Source organism: Pteropus alecto, unplaced genomic scaffold, assembly GCF_000325575.1.
Source record: "Pteropus alecto unplaced genomic scaffold, ASM32557v1 scaffold338, whole genome shotgun sequence".
Lineage (NCBI taxonomy): Eukaryota > Metazoa > Chordata > Mammalia > Chiroptera > Pteropodidae > Pteropus > Pteropus alecto.
In genome coordinates this window covers 2,005,143-2,031,307 of record NW_006441995.1, presented here as the reverse complement: position 1 = coordinate 2,031,307, position 26,165 = coordinate 2,005,143, and the positions used below count along the sequence as shown (strand labels likewise).

At 41.4% G+C, this 26,165-nt stretch overlaps 1 protein-coding gene and 1 pseudogene across 3 annotated transcripts in view; both read right to left on the bottom strand.

The window, feature by feature from the left end:
- OSMR (oncostatin M receptor) overlaps positions 1-25,779 on the bottom strand; it is a 38,302-nt gene extending 12,523 nt beyond the window's left edge. Inside the window, exons 1-10 of one of the 3 annotated variants that reach the window (XM_006919500.3) lie at positions 25,652-25,779; positions 18,869-18,954; positions 14,882-15,054; positions 10,272-10,443; positions 7,869-8,144; positions 6,366-6,495; positions 5,684-5,835; positions 4,039-4,181; positions 3,600-3,750; positions 480-556 (exon numbers count right to left, since the gene is read on the bottom strand). In XM_006919500.3, the coding sequence (XP_006919562.1) occupies positions 480-556; positions 3,600-3,750; positions 4,039-4,181; positions 5,684-5,835; positions 6,366-6,495; positions 7,869-8,144; positions 10,272-10,443; positions 14,882-15,054; positions 18,869-18,941 (1,347 nt within the window). In that variant the 5' untranslated portion in view covers positions 18,942-18,954; positions 25,652-25,779. Of the gene's footprint in view, positions 1-479; positions 557-3,599; positions 3,754-4,038; positions 4,182-5,683; positions 5,836-6,365; positions 6,496-7,868; positions 8,145-10,271; positions 10,444-14,881; positions 15,055-18,798; positions 18,819-18,868; positions 18,955-25,651 lie in introns of those variants that run through there. The other 2 variants (XM_006919499.3, XM_025052152.1) reach the window with 2 other exon arrangements.
- On the bottom strand, positions 760-878 carry LOC112486117 (annotated as a pseudogene).
- Positions 25,780-26,165: the final 386 nt, after the last annotated feature.

Sequence of the window (26,165 nt, the reverse complement as noted above, 5' to 3'; positions counted from 1 at the left end):
GTGGGAAGAAAGCGGGGTGGGTTGTGGCTAGGACCCAACTCTCCCAGCATGGCCATGTTTTGGTGTCAAAAACAGGAACCAAGAGTTCTGAACACAAAGTAGAAGGATAACATATACTTTAAATTATAGTGTTTTTAGCTTGACTTTTAAATATGAGTATTTAAATATTTATAACTTTAAATATGGTATGTGCTCTACTTTATATTCGTGCCCTGAGCCTTGCAAAAGTTAGAGATGGGCCTGGGTAGAAGTTATGGAGACGCGAGTTCTAACAGTCAGAAGTGGCCATCTCTGTAGTCGAGGAAGGAACAGTGCAAGTCTTAGGGACATGGATGTGGCACAGGGACTCCTCCACTGGGCAAGACATTCTACCGTATTCATGTGAAGGACACCCCCAGTTGGAAGGCTACACCCAAATCCAGTCTCACAGTGAGACGCAGGGCCAAGCAAATGAGTCTTTTTGAATAGGAACATCTTACCCTCCAGAATAAAGTTACTGTACAAGATCCCAGCACTGACTTCACATTTCTCCAGACATCAAGAGCCTTGGAGGGAGCTGAAATTAACCAAAGAAAAGTTGTCAGGTCACAATAAGTAAAATAGTACATTCTAACTTCTGTTTCTGTCGAAGAAGTGACGATGAGCATCCTTTTTTCCTTTTTTTTCTTTTTTAATTTTTAGGTGAGGCAACCCTTGGTTGACCTCACAGATTGCAAGGACCTTGTCAGCTTATGATCCTTTTTTTTTTTTTAATTTTTACACCTACAGCACCTGGTCTTCCTAGGTGGTCTCCCATCCAAGTACTAACCAGGCCCGACCTTGCTTAGCTTCCGAGATCAGATGGGGTCAGGCACATTCAGGATAGCATGGCCATTTACACAATGAGCATCCTTGAGGCCTCTCATTTTTTCACTCTCTGTGACTTCTAACCATCTTGCATGGTCACACTGTTCATGCCTCACTAGGTGCACATAGTAGGTGCTTTACAAAAAGTCTGCAGTATCTGGACGGGACACCGAACTTAAAGTCCTTTATGAACATCAAGCCTCAGAGCTTCTGGAAGCCACCCACAAATTTTGGAATCACTCGTCAGACCAATGCTAGTAAGTTAGTTAGGTAAACCTCCATGTCTCGAGCAGTAGCAGACCACTGCTACTTCCTTGCCCCATTTGCAAAGGTTGCAATGGAAGCACACAGAGACATCTCCGGGCAGGCTGCGCTTCTCCACGCATCTCACACTGGCTGGCCCTTCGCTGGAGTCAGAGCCTGGGAGCGTCGCCTTGTCCCCCTCTGTTGGGAAGGCCACATCCTTCTGCCACCAGCTCCCAGCCTGAGCTGGGTCAGCTGCCTGTGGACAATCACAGCATGTTCCTTCCAACATGGCTCTGACCACACTGTTCTGGAAGAGTCTGCTTCCTTGTCTTTTTCAACAGTAAACTGTAGGACAAGGGATTTGTGCTTTGATTCAAAACATCTCTATGCAAGAGCTGTTTTTGGAACATAACACATAAAGATTTTAACTCTCTGTTTTATAAAAATATAGTTTACTGCCCCTAATAACTGAAATTTAACTAAGTCCTTTTTCCTTTTAGCTGCTGCGACTTTCTTCTCAACTTAAAGGTGACCATATATAGTTTTAAATCTATTGAAGATTTCAATATGCTAAAGAAACCATTGGAGAAGTCAATATTAAATCAAAAACTTATTGAAATATTCGGGCACAATATGGGACCCCAAGCTCAATGCAAAATTTTCAGCTGGTTTGTAAATTAGTAAAAGACCACTGTAGCCCAGTTGACAACGCTCTATATTTATGTCAATATAATTTCTACCGTGGTATCATTTAACTCTGCTCACTCTGATTATACTTAAGTATGGTTATACTACACAGAAACACTGAGTTTTCTAGTATTAAGTAAAATGTTATCAGAGATTAAAAAAAAAACAAAAACAAACTATAAATTTGCCATCAGTAGATTCATCTTGTTTCCTTGTTATCATCAAAAGCAAAGTTAAGTATTTTCAGGTTTATAATACTATAATCTAAAAGAAACACAATTTACTAAGACTCTATTCTTTTGCCATTTTCTTTCTGCACTTAATTTTAATTACAATGTTGGAATAAGTTTGCAAGAAAACAAGGGGAGAAAATACCAAAGCAAAGCAGTATTATTAAAGTGAAGATTCTTTAATAAAACACAACTGAGGAATATGCCATATTACTCTCGGGAACAGGGCTTTCTGCAGTGGGGACCCCTGAGGAGTCCGCCCCCCTAGAAGAAACCACTGGAGTCTCAGGGGGTGTGAGGGTGGCAGGAACACCAGACAAAGCGAGGAGGCCTGCTGAGTGTGGCCAGCGACCAATCCCAGGTGTAGATTCTGATGCACTTTTCCCCCCAGCCCCCCCACCCCCATTAAAGTCCCTGCTTTAAAATGGTCTCTCTCCAGTGAAACGGAAAGAGCTCTGTAAGCCCACTAACACAAATAACAAGATGGAATGAAATAAATACATATAATCCTTCCTTCAGCAGTAAAATAGCCAGGACTTGAATCAACAAGATCTCAAGATCGTAAAAACAACACTAAGAGACAGAATGCACAGAATCCAGCTCTGATTAACAGCGGCGCTTTGGAGTCAGACTGCCTGGGTGTGAGCTGCAATCACTGCCCACTCGTTCACTGACTAGGCCAGTTAAATTACTTATCCTCTGTGCCTCAACGCCCTCATCTATAAAGTGAGGATGATAAGCGTACCTACTGCATGTTGTGAGGGTTAAAGGAGAAAAATTGTGAGCACTTAGAGCTGTGTGTGGCACATACTAAATACTCAATAAATGTTAGCTATTATTGTTGTTGTTGTTATTATTATTATTATTATGTTTCTGCCATTCATTAACTTTGCAAACTAGCCAAGTCTCTTCAATTTATGGGCTCGAGTTACTTCATTTGTAAACTGGGCCATGGTAATACTTTATAATCTTGAAACGAAAGGAGATGAAAACAAGGGAAGGCCATCAAACCTCCTGAGGCTTGTTTGAGCTCTAAGACATAGTTATTTGAAAGAAAAACTCTCTATTCTATCAATATTGAGGAAACGACTACTGAGAACACGACAGAGTGGGCTCCCAGCTTGCCGTTGCTGCACAAATGACTTATCAATAAGAACTAGGTTTCCAAATATCATTAAATTTCCAGACATAGCCTAAAGTTGTTTGGCATGAGATCGAAGCTTTCCTTGGCATAAACACTGTTTATCCCCAGTCCCAAATTAAAAGTCTCTATTAATTTACAGAGCCCCAATCCAATGAGAATCTAGCAATGCCAGCAGCTTAGAAACCATCTTGGCAAAATAAAAGATCAGAGAGAAAATTAAAGTAGAAATAACACTGATGGCAAATGTATGAAATGGATGTCTTTCCACTCACATCTCATTAACCATTTAATTCCGTTTTTTGTTTTTGTTTTTTAATATAGTACCAAGCCTCTGTTATAATGTTTTCCCTTTTGATTTTGGTACAACCAAGAGCTCTTAGGGAAGCCAATCCATCTTCCATGAGTCAGTTTAGATCCCTGAGTTAAGTGTCAGGGTCTGAACACACCTGCTTCAAGTGTGCTAAAGTTTTGACCAATCCATTCACTCCATTTCCAGAAGTGGTTAGCAGCGGCACAGCGTACTCGGGTCATATACTCTGTGACAGGCTCCAGTTCACTTAAGAAGTACTGACCATTCATCTCAATGGACACATTGTGCTGCTTGATAAAAAAGACAGAAGTATTAGTGAGCATACTTCATTGCCAAGTCAAATCGCAACATGACACATCTTGATTTGGGGTAAGAGTAGTTCTTCCTTGGGAAAAAAAAATCTCTAAGGTGCCCTTCTCAACTCTCAAAGTCTATGATGTATTTCATGGACCTTTTTAAAGCTTTAAAACCCACACCATTTGAACTCATACAGAAATAAGAGTTTAGAGAGATTTTACTCATCAGTCTTTTTGTTCTAGACATAAAGAGAATAGAATATTAAGCAGTGTCCTTACTTGTATCACTTTTCCTTCACCATGGAGTTCAATCTGACACAAAAATGTGAAATTATTCCCAATGGAGTGTACCTTCCAGGTCATGCTGGCGTTTGTGGCACTTATATTTTCAAGGACTACATTAAAGGGAGTCATTGGATGAACTGCAAAAAAAAAAAAAAAGATGAGAAACAAAGTAAAAATATTCAAGCATAGATAGAAAAGACTTTGGCAAACAGGCAGTTCATTTCGACATTTATTTATTCAATAAGTATTTTTTTGTTTTTGAGAAAATAGCAAACAAAACCAGACTTACAGCCAGGATAGAGTAAGCCAAGTACAGCCTTTCTCTCTCATGGATTGTATTAAAAACTCTAAACAAAATACAACAAAAAAAATTACCTGTAAACTCTTAAAATTAAGCAAAAGCAGGCAGATCATGGCAGGGAGTCAAAACTTGGAGGAGTGGCTCATGGGGAGAATATAACAGAACCCAGAGTCTAATCAAAATAGAATTCCCAAATTTGAAGTATTACTGAACCAACATTGAATTGACCTTTTTAAAAAATTTTTTCATCAGTCCTCCTAACACCTGGCACAGTAGTAGAAGTGAGTGGCAGAAACGGGTAATTGCAGTCTCAGATTTCTGGCTGGAGGAAAAAAAAGAGTTCTAGAAAGGCAAAAAGTACCAGAGACATCATGGAGAAGCAGGAGCTCGGGAAGGTGACCCATAAAGTTGTTTACAAACTCTTATGCTCACCTCCCAGTTGTGTATGTATGGATTTGATCTTAATCTGTGTACCAAAGACTTTGAGAACCCAACCGACAGACCGCTGCCCGTGTCTCAAGACTCTCCACTGGGAGGGTCTAGAACAGATCTGAAGAGTACTGCAAAGGCTTTGAAAACTGAACTGACATTGAAATCACAGCCCACAAAAGTTGGGTTGAAATTTGCAGCTTGAACCTAATCGGGTCACTTGTCTACGAAAACAAAACTGTCAATATAAACACCCAGAGTCTTACAACATAATATTCAAGATTTCTAGGATGAAATCCAAAATTGCTCAGCATACAAAGAATCAGGAAAATCTCAACTCACATGGGAAAAGACAATCAACAACTGCGAACAAGAAGATGATACAAATGTTGGAATTATCCATCAAAGACTTTTAAACAACTATTATAAAATGTTCCAAGTAACAATCACAAACATTTTCAAAACATATGGAAAATACAAAGTCTCAGCAAAGAGACAGAAAGTAAGAATAAGATGAAAATTTTAGACTGAAAAGTACAATAAGAAAATGGAAAACTCATTGGGTAGAATGAGCAACACACACAATTTAAATCTGTAATTATCTTGACAGGGGGAGCAAGATGGGGGCTGTGGGATGGGAGATGGAATAAGTTATTGTCAAAATTCTAGTTTTGAAGTTGAATAGTAAGCTCAGTGATGCTTATTACATTATCAAAGCAAACAAATTGTAGGGGACTATTGGCCACACATGCCTCCATGAAGAGAAATGCGGCATGAACAAGAGTTATAAATTATAACTTTCACGTAAGGTGCAAATTAGGCAAGAATCTGCAGCACATCTACTTGATCGCCCAGTGTGTCAATCAAAGAGATGTTAACATCCACAGTGGCCTGCGAAGCCAGTCTCACCTCGATGAGTCAGGTTAAAAGAAATATTGACACTTCTACTTCTTAAGTAGTTTTCAGCCAGGAGTGTGAAGTTATACGTTTCTTGTGAGTCTCGAGCTACTTGCCAAGTACACCAGTTTCTGTGTTCACAAACTTTCTTTTTCCCAGAAAATCTGAAAAACAAAACAAAAAACAATAATTTCAGGGTTTATACTTTTGTCAACGCAGATGTGTATCCCTGTCTCCCTCAGGGCACACTCAGTGGCTTTAAAACTATGTTCCACACAATAGCATCCATCCATCACCAACAAACGCTGAAATGGAGAAGTTTCGACAAGTTTAATTTATGTAATGACGAATCACTGACTCCCTCTTGTGGGTGGTGAGAACTCTCCTTAATTTATTCTGGATATGGTAAAAAGTTAGAAATGATGAAACTGTTATTGAAAAACATGAAACTATTTTCACATCAAGACTAACCATTAACTGTTTGTCTTAGCACTTTTATGCTACCTTTTCCTTTAACGAAACACACAAGTATTACACACTTGTGACCAGCTAAAGATCTCCTTCTAACAGTGGCAGGTGGTTTTAAAACATTTGTTCAAATTTTCTGCAACATCTAAATGTGGCTTTTGTTATGTTGTCACAAGCAGCTTAAACAAGGAAGAATCTGTCAATAACATAACCAGAGCTAACTCACGATTCAAATAAACTGTAGCTTTGGAAAGAATATTTAGGCAAGCCAGTGTCAGTCCCAGGATCCCAAGCACACTTCAAAGTCTTGAAGTCCCGGGTTTCACAAGAAAAGTCCTTGGGCTCCTCAAGTACTTCTGTCCATACAAAGAAAAGCAGACAAAAGAGCTAGTTAAAACCCTTTATTGGAAAAACAAGTAAAATGGAAAGCTCCGTTTGGGGTCTGAGGCCACAGAGTTCCTCTGAACAACGAAAGGATCACTTAAATGGAAGCCTATATATTAGCAGCTCCAAGAAGCCACATTTCAGGTGCTTCATCATCTTGGTCCCTGCTCCTTCCTTCCCTTGTGCTTTTCTGGGGTATCGTGGTAGATGGGTGATCAGTGTTCTGCAAGTCAGTACTGAGTCTATTTGATGAACCTTGTGTCCCCAGAGCCTGCTAGTAGGCACTCAACAAGTATTACCAAATAACAGACCAAGTGAGTGAAAGAATGAATGAATAGAGTCAGTGTTGCCTGGTGTTTCATTTCAGATGCTGAGGCTTAGAGAGAGGCCAGGGGGCTATGCTTGGGATGCCAGGAAATCAGATTTGGGGAACCTGCTAAAGTCAGCAGTTGGGAGCTGAGAGTTCCAAGGAATGATGCAGCATCTCCAAGTCCCCTGAGTCACCCTGTTCTTAGAGGCCATTCCAAGGAGCACAAAGGAACCAAGTGTCCTAGAGCCCAGAGATGTCCACTACACAATCTCCAATTGTACTTTGTCGGGGGAACAGGGAGGGCAGAGTTGCAGATTTTGCCCTTCTGTGCAGAGAAGGGCGGTCTCAAGATGAAACACAAGAAGCCACTGGGTATGCGCACACAGACCTACATAAAACGTAATTTCCCTCTCCACTGCTACCACCCATGGAGGCCCTGAAATTTCCACAGCCAGTTAAGAACAGCAATGGCGTCATCTGCTGAACTCCTACTATGTGCAGCTCTTGTACCAGGGCCAGGACCTGTCCACATTCATTAACCCTCATGACAGCCATCATCATCCCATCACAGAGGCAAAAATCAGCTCAGAAAGGCCAGGAAACTTGGCCAAGAAACTTGGGCCAGGAAACTTGGCACGGGAAGAAGACTCAACCCCCGGTCCTCCAGACCACAACCGTGGCGGCCTCCCTGTCTTCCGACCTGCGGCCTCTCCTCCCCGCTCAATCCTGTGGTAATTCCAGCATAGCTAAGGCAAAGCAGGATATTTTCCCCGTGGTCCAGGTCATGACCTGAACTTTCTCCCCTTTAACACTTTTGGTTTCTAGGACTACAGTTGTCAGTAAGGACAAGAAGACAACAGGAAATCCTGGAAGTATTGCTTCAGAGTATCTTATCCTGAGTCTCTCCTAGAAGGTTTGGGAAACCAAAGAAAATTGAGACCATGCGTGGAAATGTTTACTTGTTTTCTGGTAAAGGAAGTTCCATCTATTCCTTAGGAAACAGGAAAAGAGGGTGCAGAGAACGTGCATACTTACTTGAGACAAAGAGAACGATGCCTTTTATAACATCACTTTCGTTCACCTTACAAAAGAAATTCGTCCCCCTTTTCCTAATGAAAGGAACATTATTCAAGTTGAACACAGACACATTTGGATCAAGTTGTTCTCCATATATCTGTACATCTTCCAAATAACAGGATATGTTATTTCGAGGGCTCCTGGAAATGTAACAAATGGTGACATTGGAGCCTTCTTCTACCAGCTTATCTTTAGGGAAAACGAACAGTGGATCATGTCCAAGAGAATTCTGAACTACAAGATAAGAAAAGAGCTTAGTTAGAATCTCACTCAAAATTCAAACCAGCCACCTCTCATATCTCTCTTTCAACAGATAACTTTAGCTTCTTCTACCTCCTAGAGAAAATAGAAGCCTAAATTTCTACAGCCAACCTATAAACTTTAAAGCATGCAAAACAATCCTTTGCACTCTCTCTCCTATTATTATGCTAATACTGCTGTTACTGTTCTTACTTCCGTTACTGTGACTACTATGGGACCACTGAGGGTTATTGTGTCATTGCTGGTGTTAGGTTATTATGACAACAGTAGCTGCCCTATTGATCCTAGCCATGTGGAAGGCCCTGTGTTAAGTGGAATTGTCCATTATCTCATGCCATCCTTACCCCCTCACAACCATGGCACAGGTAGGACTGAGACCAATTTCACTCAAATGGCAAAGCCACAGTCACACCTGCCAGGTCTGCCCAGCTCCAAAGCCATGTGTCCTGCACAGTCTCTAAATTGTCCTGTAGATCACATTTCCTCCCACCTTCTCAGAAATGCCAGCCATTCACGTATCTTCTTTTGCTTCAGCCTCTCCTTCTGTATGGCTCATCAGCATATACAAATCCTCAGGTCTTTTCCATTTTAAGCAGACTCACCATCCTCCCCTCATGCATGCCTCCTGTCACCTCTCCAACCACCCCTCCCCAGCCAGCTTCCCTGAAGGAGCTGCCATCACTTGAGTTTCACCACTCAGCCCACTGCAGTCTGGCTGCTGGCCACCAGGTCACTAAAATTCCCATCACCAATATGATGTCACTCATGCAGAGTGGCCCGGGCATGGGAATTTTTTTAAGGTCCCCGAGTGATTCTAATGTGCAACCATGGTTGAGAACCAGTGCTTTGGGGGATAGGAATAATCAGATTTTCCATTTATTCTTGAGTTAGCCTGAAGGTTACAGTTTTGAGAAATCTAGTCTATTTTTATCCAAGTTGTTTATAACATTGTTCTTTATTTCTCATTACTATCTTTTTCATCTCTATTTTGTCTGTGAATATGTCCCTTCTTCAGCAGTAGGTTGTAATGTTAAGAGCATGGTCTCTGGAGCTAGGTTATCCTGGCTGGGATTCTGCCTTTGACACTTAGTGGTCTGAGAGGTTCTTTAACTCTCCTATGAAATAGGAATAAAATTACTACATATTTCGCAGGGCTGGTGTAAAGACTAAATTAATATGTATACTGTCTAAAACAGTGACTAGAATGTAGATTTAATTCTACTTCTAGTATTAAACTAATGCCTAGGCTATTCATGGGTTAATGTGTTATCAGTTTGAGTTACTAAATAAATTGGTGTAAACACTTAACAAAGAAATGGTTCTACTGGCAGGAATTTCAGATAATCTGGCAGAAAAATAAATGCCATTGGCCTATAGTTTAGCTGACACATAAGAAATGGTGGCAAAACTCACTCTGAATTTTAGTTACAACAAAATTAAATTCTCAAAATTAATAGATATTAAAAACATATTTATCCGTAATCTCATTACTCAAAAAACTGCTTTCATTTTTCCATATATATCTACCTCTCTCTGCATTACGGATTATTGGCAAACTGTGACCGATGGGCCGATTCTAACCCACCATCTGTTTTTGTAAATAAAGTGTCGTTGGAACACAGCCACTCTGATTATTGCCTGTGACTGCTTCCGTGCTACGATGGCAGAGTTGAATTGTCATGACAGAGACTGAAAAGTCTAAAATATTTCTGTCTCACCTTTTACAGAAAAAGCTTCCCAACTCCTGCTCTGGATACATACACGTTTTGTGTGTTGATCTAATAAAAACATATGTACAACTTATGTCCTGCTTTGTTCACTTAGCATGCTATAATGAACACACTTCACATGTTTGGAAAATATGTAAAAATTGTCTGGATTTACACAATAACTCAATGAATAATTCAGAGGCCAAACCTGAGATGTCAGCCTCTTGGTGGCAAGTTTCACACCCATGATTTTTAGTTCCAATGTGAGCCAAAGGAAAATAACGTTGGTGTCTACCAGTTCCTCAAAGGGGACTTCTGCTATTTGACTCTTTGATCCTTGAATAACATTAAACATTAAATCCTTTCACTCTCTTATCACCTCTTTTCTTACCATCGACTTCCTCCCATGAAGTCCAGCTGCTCCAGAACCTCGGCTCAGGGACCCTGGCATCATCCACCGTACTCCTCACTCTCACGAAGTGCGTCGCACACTCCAAAGGGAGCTCAGATTCCCAGCTCCACTGCAGAACTTGGTCCCACTTCACAATGGTGCTATACTTCTCCTAGCAGTAAAGAGGAAAATTTGAAAACATAGCCATGCCGTTCTGGAAACTGGCTTGACGAGACCGATCCCAAAGCACACACCCACTGCAATGCCACCCTATGTGGAAGCGTGGTCCATTCCCAACCAGCCAGCTCCCCGGGCGTCGATGCTTCAGCAAGGAACCAGCCGTAGCCTCATGCTTGGAAAAACTCAGCTCTCACTCCCTCTGGCCTTCCAATTCTGGGAGATTCATGCGGAACAAGAGAGAAAAAAATGGGAGCTACTCAAGTCTTGAGGAAGAGATCAGAGATAGAAGGTGCTCACAGTGCTGGTCACATAGAACCTGGTAAGAAAATTCTTGCAAACTACAGAATTAATTGAGTCATCTTTTTAAAAATAAGTGATTGATGAGTATGGTTTTATATTCATTTTTAGCCAGGGCCAGATCAGGTTGGCCAAATCTCAGCAGAGAAGGCAATCCTTCCTGGTGCCGGGGAGTCCCATTGTCTCCCAGAAGTCAACAGATGGCTGTCCATGTCTCCCGTGGCTTTTGTCTCTTGCCCTTTCAGATATGGTGGCCATGTAGACCATACCCCCTCCCTTGAGGTCCATATATAAGAATTTTTAGTCCCTAGAGATGTCAATCACATGGGAATGTCTCATTCTGTTTTTTGGGATGCTCGTCCAAGTTGAACTGCAATTTGGTCTTCTGGCGCAGCTTTTTAGTCTTATTCTTTCTAAGACCCTGGTATTTTCATTCTCTAATTCAATAAGCTTCAATGGCTCCTCTACACCTTACCCTGTCATTCATCGACATCTGCAAATGTGCTCTCCAGACACAGTGGTCTACCACACACTCCTGGAAATAACTTGATGCTTTTCCATCACAGTGTTTTCTCGCACAGTGTCTCTGGTTTAGTGACTCCACTCTCCTTCTGCATTGGGAATTAGTCCCATCCTTCAAGCCCAGGCTGTATCCCCTTCATGAAGTCTTTCTTGTTCTTTCCTCTGAGTTCCTCTCATTCCCCTATTCCTGAAGCCCTCCCGTATAGTGTGTATAGTTGTTGGCATGTCTTTTGTGACTGTGTTCCTGACTCAATGATGGTCAATGGCAAGTCTCACAGTGAAGAGGGATGGGGCAACATGCATGTCACACACAGCCTGGAGCTGGCAAACTCTGAGGCCTTTCTTCCACTTACACCTTTCCCTTTCCCAGGTTGCTAACCTTAAACAGTGCCCATGGCAGGACCAAATACAGCTCTAGAGTGAGAGCACCTTAGTCTACTTGGGCGGCACCGAACCATGCATGCCCTTTTGCACTCTATGCAGAACTGTGATTTATAAAACATTATCCTTTATTTTAATTTACTGAATTGCTTAATTTCTAGATTACAAAACGTATCTTGTTAACTACAAATTCTGAGGTCCTAATTCATGCAACTTTCACTATTTAATCTGAGCAATCTCTAGTACATTTAGCTTAAGTATGATTCAATTTAAGAGCCAATACCAAAAAAACGAACTATATATCAAAAACGGTGAACTTTTTATAATATCAATGAGCCACACACTGGGTTTAACCTCCTACATCTCTCTTGAATTTGGCCACTTTTCTTGTCCCCAGTATTGCCACCCACTCCAGGGACCTCTCCCACAGCCTGCTTGGACCAATCCCACAGCCTGCTTCATACTAGTCGCCCTTCACCTTCCCCAGGTCCCCCAATTCTTCTCCACTGTGCAGCCAGAGTGGGCTTCTTAAAAACTCCCAACCAAATCCCGTCACTCCCCTTCTTACCAATCTCAGGATAAAAAACATATTTTGGCTCAAATAAAATATGCTGGAGATGCTGGAGAAGGTCAGGCCTAACCCCGACCCCAACCCCACAGCCCCTCACCAGGGACCTGCACCACACCTCTCACATTCAGGGTACCCTTATTTGTGTGTTTATCTCCTCAGAGAACCACGCCTTGTACAATGCCCAGATCCGGGCCCACGGTCTAAAATTATGTGCTGAATGATTTCGTCAGTTCATTAACATGCAGTGGGCTCTATTTTTCTCAGATACTGATTGTGTGGCATCATCTGTCTAACCACAACTTGTGCCTTGTGGTGTTTATGGCCTTGTAATGGAGAAGAGAAAACTTTCCTTGAATATCAATTCAGTGATTTTTTTTTTTTAATGTGATGAATTGTGTTTGGGCTGTTTTTATTAATTGAAGTGGCAAATTTAATTTGGCCCAGAAGACATGGTAAGTCACAAGAAACGGGCACCTACATTTACACAGAGGTCTAACAGAGGTCACTGATTCAGTCTTTAGGCATGAGCTTATCCCTGACTGACTCGCATTGCAGGCCTTCCAAACTTGAGCTGTTACTATATTCTGCCTTCTCCTATATGAGCTTATCCCTGACTGACTCGCATTGCAGGCCTCCTTCCAAGCATGAGCTGTTACTATATTCTGCCTTCTCCTACCTCTGACAAACCATAAAGCAAGTGGCTGAAGAGGCCGAAGTCAGAACCTGGTCCAGGGCGAGAGCAGGTATTGTGGCTGCCAGCAAGGCTCTGAGTGGCTGGCACTGTTCAGGAGGCAGCTCAGCATCCCTGGTCCAGCTGCAAGCCATTGGATCAAAATGCTTTTCCTTTGGCTTGTTTGGGAACACAATCGTCCATGAGTCTAGAGAGCTGCTACCTCTCGGCATGATTGAGGAGGATGCCCTGCCAGGCTTGCATTACAGGGAACTACCCAATGAAAGGGAGATTATGGTCTAGACAGAAGCAGCCTCTCTCAGCTAGCATCCTTCCCCTTAACTGGAGGGGACCTTATGTCTCCCCTCAGCTTCAATCCTTAGTGGTTCATACAAGGGCTTCTCATTGCGTCATTTATCCTGGGACTTGGCCACTGTTGACCCAGGAAGGTTGCATGTGGCCATCACCCCCGTCTAGGTGTGGAGTGAAGGATGATACCGCCCTAGCTCTGTCCCCTTGAGCCGCACAACAAACTCTGTGCCTTGGTCTTCTCCTCTGTTGGGGTCAGGCAGGGCTGGGTGTTATGGGGATGATACAACGGACATTGCAAAATTCTACTTTTGAAGATCTTGAGCCTCAGGAGTTTACAGAAGTAGGTTCTTTACTTTGAAAAGAGACCTGTTAAATGAATCCAACATGAAAATAGATATGAACAACTGCCTGTTAGAAAAATAAAGAATGGGACCCACTTGGTCTATGGCAATCATTATCTTCCCTAACATGATAACAGGAAGAACTGCCTTTTAGAAAATAAAGAGTGAGACCCATCGGTCTGTGGTCAATGTCACTTTTACTGATGGTGTCAAGTTCCTCCAGTGCTTCTCTCAATTTTTTTTAGACAATTCTTAGCCTCACTATGACCTTTGCTCAATGTTTACTATGTTCAAATCAACAACCAGTGTATTCATCAAAAATACAAAGAATATGAAAATAAAAAAAAATATTAGTAGGAGGTAGGATAATGGGATACTGATGGTGGAAGGTGGACAGCTGTCCACAGACATTGTTATTGTTGAAAATCAGAAAACCACACAACTGTCATTGTGGGGAACTGCCATTTGAGGGAGGTCCCCAGCAATGACACAAACTTGTGTTTCTCTTTCTTCTAGGCAAATCCTCCATTCCCCTTCAATGAGAAAACATTCCACTGTCCGTCAAAATCCCACCATAATGAGTGAACAGGATGTGTGTAAAGATTATTAAGGTTCCCCAGTCTATAAATGGTATTGAGAGAAACCACCACATTGTCCCAACGTACTAGATGGGGAAACATCAAGCAAAACAGACACAACCATGATTGGAATCAAGACAAAAGAAAAATCTATCTCAAATAATTCAAAGGCAAAAGCGTATGACATTAGGATTTTCTTAATTTAATTTGTTATAGAAAAAGCCACATGTGAGGCAACAAAGAACACCGGAAGTCCCTCTCCAACATGGTCCATGAAGAAGCTGTTTGCTGGCTAGAACATTAAAGTGCTAGGAGTCATTTATCCTTGCATTTCAGCACAGTATAAGCAAAGACACTGACTGGAAGCCATGCTGGCAAGAAAAATGATGCCAAACTATTAAGTCTAATTTAGGAAACTCTCTGGTGGGCAAGGAAGAAAGAAGGAAGAGAAATAAGATGGTTGATCTTCATGGAATTTTGAAGTAAGTACTCACAGGTTCAGACCCAACAGCCTTCTTAGGGGCAGAGCAGAACTGAAGTAACCTCTATTTTCGTAAAACATCCTACCCAACTTACCAAATCAAAGCTGTCATGTTACTTTGTCTTGGATCCTCTTAACTAAAAACACAGAAATGCAATCGTATAAGAAAACCGTTTTGTGTTGCTAAAATGTTTTCCATACTGGGATTTTTTTGGAGGTTATAAAAGATAAATCATGGCACCAGACAATTTTTCTAAATCTACAGAAAAAAACTTACCGCCCAGATGACATTGGATGTTTTAATTCTGCTGATCTCTATCTGAAAAGTCATTTTTAATTCCTGATGATAAGTAAGGCTGTGGATACGCCATTGTAAATGCAAACATTGCTGTGTAGAATTGATGGAAACTTTCAGTGACTCAGGGGTCAATAGCAAAGGTTCAGATAAGACTAAAAGAGCAAAACAAGATATGAAATAACATTTAGTAGGAGTATAAGTGAATAGTCACAGATAACTTCTGTTCAATGTCATCACTGTTTAGGTTTGAAAAAATTAGTCCCATGTGCATTCTAAAATCAGACGCCTTCAAAAGCTAAAAGAGAATTTAGAAATCACTTGGCACATGAAGAAATTAAGACCTAGATGAATGAAATGACTTATTCAACAAGACACAGCAAGTTAATCAATTGCTAAACCATTAAACAAACAATACAAACAATAATGAAGTTAAACAAATGTAAATTTAAATTATTAAACAATGAGATAATAAAGGACACTTTATTGGATAATATAACTGGTTTAGAAATTTATAGCAAGGCTGAATAAAGAAACAGGACTTTTAGCTGTACATTTCATATTTCTGGAAATCAAAAGTGAAATATTTCTTTTTGAAAGTCAATATTTCATTGTTTATTAAATAGCTATTAAGTACGAGCACATCCCATCTCTAGACATGGTGCAAAGATTGAAAAGATTAAGACTGTATTGATAAAACCAACTGGTATCTGATGGTCCGTCGTATAGCAGACATCATCTTCTAAACATTCATTTTTCTAACTGAAAGGACATTTGGAAAGATGAAAGAGCAGGTCCCTTATGGAATAGGGGAAAATATTTCTAATAAGTGCAGAAACAATAGCACTGGAGAAAACAAGGTGCATGCAAAACCATCCCATCTTTCCTTGCCCCCATTTCATTTTGCCTGTATGGTAGTTTGTTGCTGTCAGTCTCACTCTACATTCAAATTTCCTGGAGGACAGGGTTGAGGCCTGTACATCTTTGAATGGACTCTTGTCGCCAGCATGTCTTACCTATAGCAAATGTTGATTTCAAATGCTGATCTCCATGAGGTCTTAAGTGCCTGACAAGCAACTCCTCACTAAAACCTTAAGTTGTTGTTCCTGACATTCTCTTCTCCCTGTGGCTGTTTTTCTAAGCTCTTGTTTGAGCACTGATTACCGCATGCTGCAATAATCTGTTCTGCGTTTGTCTCCCTGCAAACTGTGAGCTAAACAAGGGTGACTCTTATTTAGCTCAGTGAAACTAAGACCAGTAACACACCTGTCAGAGCACTCAGTGACTGGTTGCCGAATGAATGAGTCAACTACCAGTGTCAGCTTTATTTCTAGAAACTCTAGAAAGCTGCTGTATGATGCTTTAGATAAAAGGGGAACTCTGGACACTGACTTATGCTATCAGCAAGTGTTGAGTGACTCAGGTACTTGAGAGACATCAGTCAGTCAAAAATAACATGGTCTAGAGAAATCTAAAACTTCCTTGGGAAACAGTGGGAAATTCCAAGCTAAAGTCAGACAGCCAAAGGGACCTTTGAGATTATTAAGTCTAATCCCATTATTTTTCAGATGAGGATACTGAGGCTAGAAGAAGGAAAGTGACTTTCCCAAGGTTACACAACTAGACCAGACCCAGGGCTCTTGGCCCTTGGCCCAGCTCTCTTTCTATTATGTTGTACTGGAGTGTTGCCAAAAAAAGGCAGTACTGCCAGAATAAGATTGACCTGGATTTAGTCACAGCCTCTCCTTGGACTTTCTCCACCCTGTTTCTCTCTTTCCCGAACTCCAGTCCATTCATAAGATGGACTACCACACAGCCACTAAATACAATGCTATTTCTAGAAGAACATTTAACATCAAAGTTAAAAACTCTCATTGTATGTTGTATTAATTGTTTTAATAAGTATATATTAAAGTATCTATATATGCTTTAATTATACTATATTAAAGTCTTTATGGTATATGTAGTATATTTTCCAATGACATATATTTTATACTAGCTATACTTTAATAAGTATTTATACTTATGCTAAGTATATATACTTTAATAAGTATACACACACACACACACACACACACACACACACTTAAGTATAAATATAGGTGTATTTTGGTATATGTAGTATATTTTCCAATGACATATATTTTATACTAGCTATACTTTAATAAGTATTTATACTTATGCTAAGTATATATACTTTAATAAGTATACACACACACACACACACACACACACACACACACTTAAGTATAAATATAACCGGTGTATATATTATAACTTCACTTCTATAAAAAAACCACGTATTTACATCTTTATCTCCCTTTATATGTATATACATACAAGAGACTGAAAGAAAATACCTCCAAATGCTATAGTCATGAACTCTGGCTGATAAGAGACCTGAGCCCAGGGCTAACTGGAAGTGGGCCTTGGCTCTGCCTCATTAGTCAGAAGAAGCTAGGTTATCTGAAATGAAGTCTCAGACATGAGCCTGGCTGGATGGTCCAGTGGAAGGATCACTAGCTTCAGTGGAGAGGTTTAGTGGGTATTTGGTCACATGCAGCAGAAACTGAGACAAGAAATCCAAGCGGTGCAGGTGAAGACAAAGACAGGATTACTTAGCAAAGCAGGCATGCTTGGCTGAAAAAGCTGGAGGCAGAAACAAGGACTTGGGGAGAGAAAAACAGGTTTTTACATGTCTGATTTAAACAAAAAGAGCTGAAAAGCGAAGCAGACTGTCTTATAAGTAGAAGGTACTCAGTAAGTAGTTGTTGAGTCAGATAATGAGACTTTACTAGGGAAGTGAGCTGTGCTAACAGCTTCGTATAATGCCTGGGGTTTTCTGAAAAGCCTGATGTTGAGGCTACAAGTCTCTCTGGGAATTGGGAGCTCTAGCTGGGCCTAAACATTTTTATGGTATAGACTACCCACTCAGCCTAGCTGTGTCATGTTCAGGTATTAGTAAGAGAGAAAGAGGGAGGGTCATACATACTACAAATGAGAAATCCTAATTTCCACCTTTCAGCTCCAGATTATGGAAGAAACCAACAATCAAACTATGATTTTTAAGAAGCTTTTATAAAAGTAGCACTTTTTTCATGTGCCCTTGATCTGAAAGAAAGAAATCCAAACCAAAAGAATATCAGACAGAAAACTGAGCTACTATCAGAACAAACTCTCCTTTTTATTTTCAAATATCTTTTCACAGAGTTTTAAGGAAAATTGAAAAGTTCTATGGATAGTTCTTGGAAATGTCATTTTCATGAACTCACGGTCAGGAATTGTACGGGTAATTACTAACAGCACGCACCTGTCCTCTCTATTACGAAGGGAGTATGGTGAAGAATAAACACAAAAATAGGAAAATGTAAAGCTTTGTAAAATATGGACGAAAGCAACACAAACTTTATAAACCAATAGAAACTCTCTCAGGTCTAAGAATCTACCTTCAAACTGGTTCAGAGTAATAACCAAAGTATCCATAAACATTTTAGAAGTGTTGAATTCTTACTGACTCTCACTGGGGGGTAGCTAAGTGACAAATGCTATTTTTTAATCCATAAACAACAGCATTTCAGCAATTAGCAATACTATCTTGGAACTAAACGCTTCTCAATGAACAAACTTAGTTGAGAGACAACCGAGCTCATTCCAGTCTGGTGGCCGGCACTGATCTGGTCCAGTCCCTCTCTCCCCAATAACCGTGCAGAAGGAACTCTTGACCATGAAGTGCTGCAGGATGAAGCCCACTCACAAGTGCCCTAGTGACCTGGAAGTCAGGGTTAAAGGGCGGCTTAGTAAGATGAGGCATCGAGATTAGGAAGGTCAAGAATAAGGTAACCACTGCTATTCACCAATTCTATGTAACTGCCAAAAAAAAAAAAAATTGTGCAACTTACCTCCAAAGCACCCACTACCTCATTTTTTCTCTATGTGATTTTTTTCTTTACTGTTCTTTCAACTTCTTACCTTCGCTCTGGTAAGTTCTGAAGGACAGCAACGCCAAGAGGAATGTTGCCTGAGAGACTGCAGAGAGAGCCATAGGTTCTGCTTTCCTGAGAAAGGGCAAATCACAAAGATGGGAAATTTTATTTAATTTTAGCTCTGAGCAGGTTTTTTGGAGCCAGCTTTGCTAGATCATGTCATTAAAGGCTCCCATTCTTCTCACCTCCCTATATCCAGGCCTCTTGTAATGTGACTTTGAAGTCCCAACCCCTTCCCAGTAAGAGGAGTATATTTCTCTGTTCTATGTGATTTGCTCTGGCCATAAATGAGGCAGAAGTGATGGTGTGCCAACTAGGAGCCCAGGCCTCAAGAGACCTTGTATATTTCTGCTTGCTCTTTTGTGTTTCCACCTTTGGCATGAAAACGGAATCTCTGGGCTGCCCCATTAGACTGAGGGGGAGAATGAGCAACACCGAAGGCAGAGCTGAGTCACCTCAGCTGCTCCAGCTGGGTCCAGTCTAGCTCAGCCAGCTACCTGCCACACTCCAGAGAAGAGCTGCTGATCCCAGATGTGAGCAAAGAATGCTTACTGCTCCGTGCCCCTGTGGCTGCGTGGCCGGAGATAACTGATGCACCAAATTCTTCAAACCAACCGAAGGTTGGTAAAGAAAGGCAAAGCAGAGAAACAAAAGTTAAATATAAAAAACAGACTCTGATTAGAAAGAGAACAAATGCCAGTCTCAAAACAGCTAAATTTAAATTAAGTACTTATCAGGGAGTCATCTTCACTCTTCCCTGTCTCTCTCATTAAAATTACACTGAGGAAAGTGAACATGCTCTACCTACAGAAACAGTGTTTCATTGTGCAAAATAATTTCCGGTTTTCCTTGCCTTAGGAGAGGGTTGTAAATTATCGGCCAAAGAATTTCACTGATCCATCAGGCCCTTTGTCTACAAGACAATCTGAGGGCAAAAACAATGATCCTGGATGACCTCAAGAAGGTTAATAAGTTCTTAATTTAATAATAAACATGTTAGGGGAAGCATTAAATTTTACTTTTCTACTTCAAATTCTGACTCATCAGGAAGAGAAGCAATGAAACAATTCAAAGTCAAAATTGGCCTTTGTCTAGCCACCTGGCTCATCAAAAGTTAGGAATTCAGTGAACCAGTTCAGCAATTCTCACTACCCACACTCTCTATTTTTAAAAATAATATTTATAGGTAAATGGGAACAACAGGAAGACAGTAAACCAAACCATTACATTATGCTCTAGAGTGGTCTAGCCTGCCTATAGATGAGCCCAATTGCAAACAAAGTGAAAGTCTTTAAACAACAACTTTTGTTCATGTTCTCTTAAGCATTGCTTTTTGCTACTTGTATTTTTGGCAAACAGGTCATTTACACTTCTCTAAAATCTTTACTTACAACTTCAAATAGGTTCCTATTACTGGGAAGAGGATAGGACTCCAAAGTCACGACTTGGTGGGGCGGGATGGGGCAGGGGAGAGGAACAGAGTTAAGAGAAAATAGTTTCTGCTCAGAACCAAAGCGGAGACAAAGAAAAACTGTCAAAGTAAAGCATCTGACACTCACTGTGCAGTTTAAATATCCTTCCGGTCCTAGTCTACATACAGTATCTCAGTCTCCTTACATTTGTGTCACCCGAGGGATGCGAAATGCCACCATCGTAAGGAAATCTCATCTAGTAAATTTAAAAGCAGACAATTCAGGGAGTGATAGGCATGTAGCCTTGTATTCTTTTTATAAATGGACTATTTGAAATGTTTCTAAAACTTTGGAGTCATAGCAAATCAAATATTTTACATGTCGTAAAAATTAAACACGTCATCTGGGCAGAGAAACTTACCTACCAGTTAAGGGCAACCAGAAATGGAAGAAAAGTTGTCATCTAACACAATTTAAATATATAAGTATTTATAAAAGACACACTCCTATGGTCTGGATAACACAGGAAAGACTTTGCAAATCACCAGGACAGTCCTGTCTGGAAGTCCTGCCTCCCTTATTGTGCCACATACATCAGGTTGTGAATCTGAGATTAGTTTTAGCAGCTGTTCGGATTACATCAGTCTGACATGCACAGTCTAACACATGCTGGGCAGGTGACAACCATGACATGGTGGTCACTGCCTGCATACCAGCAAGGTGGTTATTATTTCCTATGGTGTAACTGGACAGCTGCCACCTTCCGCAAGTGAATAAGACCACTTGCAGAAGGACGGTGAGTCCTAGCTATTGTCTGAAAACCTGGTAAAATTGATAAAGTTCATGAAAACTTGCAGAACAAGAGTCAGCAGCTGGAACATCCCAGAGACATAAATGGAATTCCCTTGGGGAAATTCTGCATGAACAATTTTTCTGACAGCACAGAGGCTCATGCTGTGGAAAAAACACAAACACCAAGGGCTCAGAGCTGGCAGTCGCAAGTCCCAGGAGGGGACACTGCACGATCCATGCAGTGTCCCCTCCACAGCTCATACATAAATCCTTTTTGAGTTATCCTATTCCAAGTTTGCCGGTCATGGTCAATGTGGCACCATCTATTAAAATGGGCCCCTGACTAACACGGTGAAAATCTTGGGGGTGAGGGAAAGAACTGTGCAAAGATCCTGGGGAGAGTGCTTGGCTTAGGGGCCGGGTGTTGGGGGTGAGCAAGGAGGTGAGGGACAGGAGATGAGATTGGAGGGCTCCCAGAGAGGAAGAGCAGATGGGGAAAACATTTTTGAAACTTCGGCTTCTACTCTGAGCCAGGTGGAAGCCACAGGAGAACTTTAAAGCAGAGAAATAACATGATGTGACTTATATGGAACAGGAAGGACCCTGGAATGAGAAGAGACTAAAGCGGGTGGTGGCAGGGAGAGCAGTTAGGAAGTCACAGCAATAGTCCCGGGGAGAATGACGCTGGCTTAGCCCAGGGTGATGGCAGTAGTGGCGTCATTCCAAAGGGATTTTAAAGCTAGAGCTGGCAGGGGTAGTAACAAAGTGAGACATCATAAATGACTCCAAGAATTTTGGCTGAGCCCCTGGAAGAATGGAATTACTGTTAATGGAGAAGCGGATTTAGTAGGCTGTGTCAAGAGTTCTTTTTGCGACATGTTAAATTTGAGATGCTTATTTTGATATCCAAGTGGAGATATCAAAGAGCTAGGTGGATACACAATACGGAGTTCATGAGAGAGGTCCTGGCTGGGGGTATAAATTCAGGTGTCCTCAGTGCATATATAGCAGTTAAAGCCATAGGACTGGACAATCGCCAAGACAAGAGAACAGACAGAAGAGAGAGAGGACCCAACATGGAGTGCTGAAGTGCCACGCGCCCTATTTTCTGCCCTCTCATACAGATCAAAACGAAAATCCAGGATTAGGCCAGGTTCTCCTGCATCCCCTCAAGGACAAGGGCTGTGTTGCGGGTGGGCTGGTGAGCTCCTTCAGCATCAGCCGGTGCCTTTTCCCCATAGGTGGATGCTCGGGGTGCACCCAGTAGAGGTTGGGTTTTCTTCCACAGCTCTGCTTCTGATACCAAAAAGGCCACCCAGCCCTCTCATTCATTCAACAGGTGTTCTGTCTCCACAACTAACAGTGAGGAGCATGGCCACTTCCAATTTCCAGTAAGAAAAGGAAATCAGAAAAGCATGAAGTAGCAGAATTCAGAAAGGAAAAATATTTTCTTGCCTCATCTGCACCCCTTGGTCTTTGCCCCAAATTTGTTCTTTATTTCTATTTTTCAGATATCCATCATTCTCAGCTAGACTGTAAGTGGCTTGGGAACAGGTCTGGGTCTTACTCTCTGCTATCTATCACAGTCCCAGAACATAGTTGCTTTCAGAAAATATCTGGTAAATGAATAAAAACGTGTACCAATTTTCTCACATTCTCTCTTTGCTTTCCATTTTATTTTAACTAAAACAGATTCCTTTTCAGGCCCTTCTACTTTTCCTGTGGCCGAATATTGCCTAATTTGCAGTCTTTGTTGACTGTCTTTCTCTGTGGAGAAAAGGGGAGGAAAGAAAAGAAAACCCACCCATTCGTTTTGTAGGATTTCTCATTCGAACCTAGTCTGTTTTCAAAATGAAGATGCGTTTGACCACCCGTCCGTGTAAATACACATGCGTAATGAAACGCGGCTTTTGTAAAGGAATCAGTGTGCACTTCTCCAGCGGCACTTCCAGTTTACTCACTACGGAACTATTTATTCCTGGGAAGTTTTGCCATCAAAAATAATCCCCATTAGAAGCAGTACGATCTGTCATTTGCTTCCCAAGAATGTGGGTGTGTTGCTAAACTCTTCAAACTGGCTGGATACCTGATGATGTCATTATGCAAAAACTATCAGAAAGAAATAAGCTGTTCATCCAAGACACGTGCTGGGGTGTGCACCTTGTGAAAGAAACCATAGTGAAATTTGCATAATCTATCTGAGCATGATATGAAACCCAGAAGCAATAAAGACAAGGATTGCTATACTGATTAAATATTTTAAGAATCTTAGTGCTATAATTGGACCAATAACAAACAGAACAATGGTTTCAATACTTAAGGCAAAGGGTTACCATCCCTAATATATAAAGAGCCCTTAGAAATTAATCAGAAAAAGACAAACAATCCTGTAGAAAAATTGGCAAACAACAAGATATGCAGTAAATTAAAAAGAAGGAAATACCAATAACCAAAAGAGAAAAAAGAAAAAAGAAAAACTGGACACTACCACTAATAATTAAATAAATGCAAATTAAAAAGAGTAATTGTGTATGTCTCTCTGTGTGTCTACATGTGTCTTATTAGCAAAGTTTTAAAAAGTCTTAAAACCTAGCCTTGGTAAGAGTTTGAAGAAGGAGGCATTGTTACTCACTGATGGTCAAAAAGTACAACTTTATCATGGTCAATGTGGCACCATCTATTAAAATTTTAGTATGCAGTACCTCTGATTCAGAAATAGTATTTCTGGAATTCTGTCCAATAGTGTGTGTGTGTGTGTGTGTGTGTGTATTTCTTTTAAAGAATATTAATTGTAGTATTTATATTAAGGGAAAACAAAAACAATCTACATATTTGTCAAAAGAAACTAGAAAATTTAATTATAGTGCATGATGATGGTACTTGTACAATTCATTTTATATACTTCTCTATTGTTTGAATGAGAGTGTATTCAGTTATTATTTGTATTATTTTAAAAACATTAAAAAACAGATGACTTGGAGTAAATAAATGATGAAAAACTAGTAGAACTAAAATGAGAAAGGAAAGAAGGCTGTGAAGCCAAGGACAGAAACTGGAAAAGAAACTCTCATTTTATGTATCTCCAAGGAAGCCTATTTAAAGGGAGGGCTATTTCTCACAAGATTCTATTTGTTTTATTTTCCCCCATTTCACATTTTCTTTTTAAAATCAAGGAGGACTTCCTCTCCCAGGGATAGGAGAGTCAGGGCTCACCGCTCCCGTAAGTGAGCGAGACAACACTCACTATTTCCTTCTACCAGAGCCAATAACTCCCTAGACCAGTCCCCACGAGGAAAATGTTCCTTCTTCTTGTCAAATCACACCCATTCCTCTTTCAAAACTGCAATAGTTTTCCTGCTTTGGTTCCTTTTTCAGGACAAAGGGGTTATAAGAACATTGGAGACTCTGGAACACCTCCGTGTACTGAGGTAGGTAGGTGTTCCTGGCCTTTCTCATTAATTTTTTTGGGAAGTGTTCTTAGGCACATTTGCTGGGATGACAGAAGGCAGAATTGCGACCAAGATGTAAGTCACAAGGAGGCAAGTTACAGCTGAGAATTAGCTCTGTCCAGCAACAAAATGTTAGGTGGTGAGCTCCCTGCCACTGCAGGCATTTTGACAGTAATGACACCAAACTGAGCACGCCTTGAAGATTCTGAATAGGTAGCTGAGGTTGGAGTTCAGTGCTTTGAAAGCTCCAGGAATGATTCTGAGGCACAGCTAGGTTTGGGAATTCCTGGCCACTACAACTCTTTGGGGTCCTTCAGTCTCAAGGGTCTCTGAGGGCATTTTAAAGCAGCCCAGGAGAGAGACAAAACAGAACAATCATGAAACATTGGACCGCTCTAAAAAGGGTCGTTAAGTTTGAGGCACAGCATAGTGGTTATAAGCAAACTCCAAAGCCAAATCCTGACTCTGCCACCTGCTAGCCGTGTGACCATAGACACTGCTTAATGGCTCTGGGCCTGTTTCTTCACTAACAAAATGAGAATGACAAAACTAGTACTACCTATCGGTGAAGCTTAAATGAGCTAGTATGTGTAAAGTACTTAGAATAGTGGTCGGTGCACAGAAAGTATGAACCATTATTATTTTGCAGACAAGAAAACTGAGGCTAAAGTGATAAGTAACTTGACCCAAGTCCCAAAGTCAGTTTTAAACTTGGGAATAAGACTCAAAGCTTCTTTCCTTCTAGCTCAAATTAAATATATCATATTCAATTCCTTCCTATCTTCTGCGTACATCTACTCTCACATTTACTCCTCTTTGAGTTGTAGAATAAGCGTCACAAAGGTCTTTCCAGCTGATCGGTTAAAAAGTGGCCTTTCTCTGTGGCATTGTGCCTCCCGAGGGCAGGCAGGCAGGACGAATGGATGGATGGATGGATCATAAGCAGGTGGATAACTGACAGGTCAAGAACCATCAAGAAAGGACTCACGGAGTCAGGAGCAAAGCCATGGGTTCAGGCGATTCCAGCGCTATCGCAGCCAGCTCTATGGTCTTGGACAAGTTACTGAACCCCTCCACGCCCAGGATTGTCTATAAAATGGGGTGGGGGGCACTTACAATTGCAAGGCTTCAGCTGTACAGCCTGCCAACTCTGTGCTACCTCCATTCACGCGCCAGAAGAGGGTAGGCGTCTGTCCCAGACACCAACATCACGGGGAAGGGATGCCCTAGCTCCACCTGTGGGTGAGCACCTTCCGCTTCTAGGTGTAAGTGGAGACGGGGTGGAGGGAGACCTGATTGCAAAAGGAGTGACCCTGTCAGGGGGGAGTTAATGGCGGAGGAGGGAGGGAGGCCGGGGACAGCAAAGAACCTCCACGACGGTGTGTCCGGGGAGAGGCAAAATGGATCAAATGGGATTTTAACTCCACAAACATTCCCGACCACTTGAGGAAGCGGCAATTGGGGCAGTGAACGTAAAAGCAGGGCAGGAAACATCGTGTGGACCCCGCGGCGCGCGCTCTGTAGAGAATTACGCGCCAGGTGGGCGGCCCGGGGCGAGGACCCCTCGAGGCTCAGTCTCCCCGCGGACCCGGCAACGCGCCGGAGCGAACGCGGGGCAAGGACGGCGCGG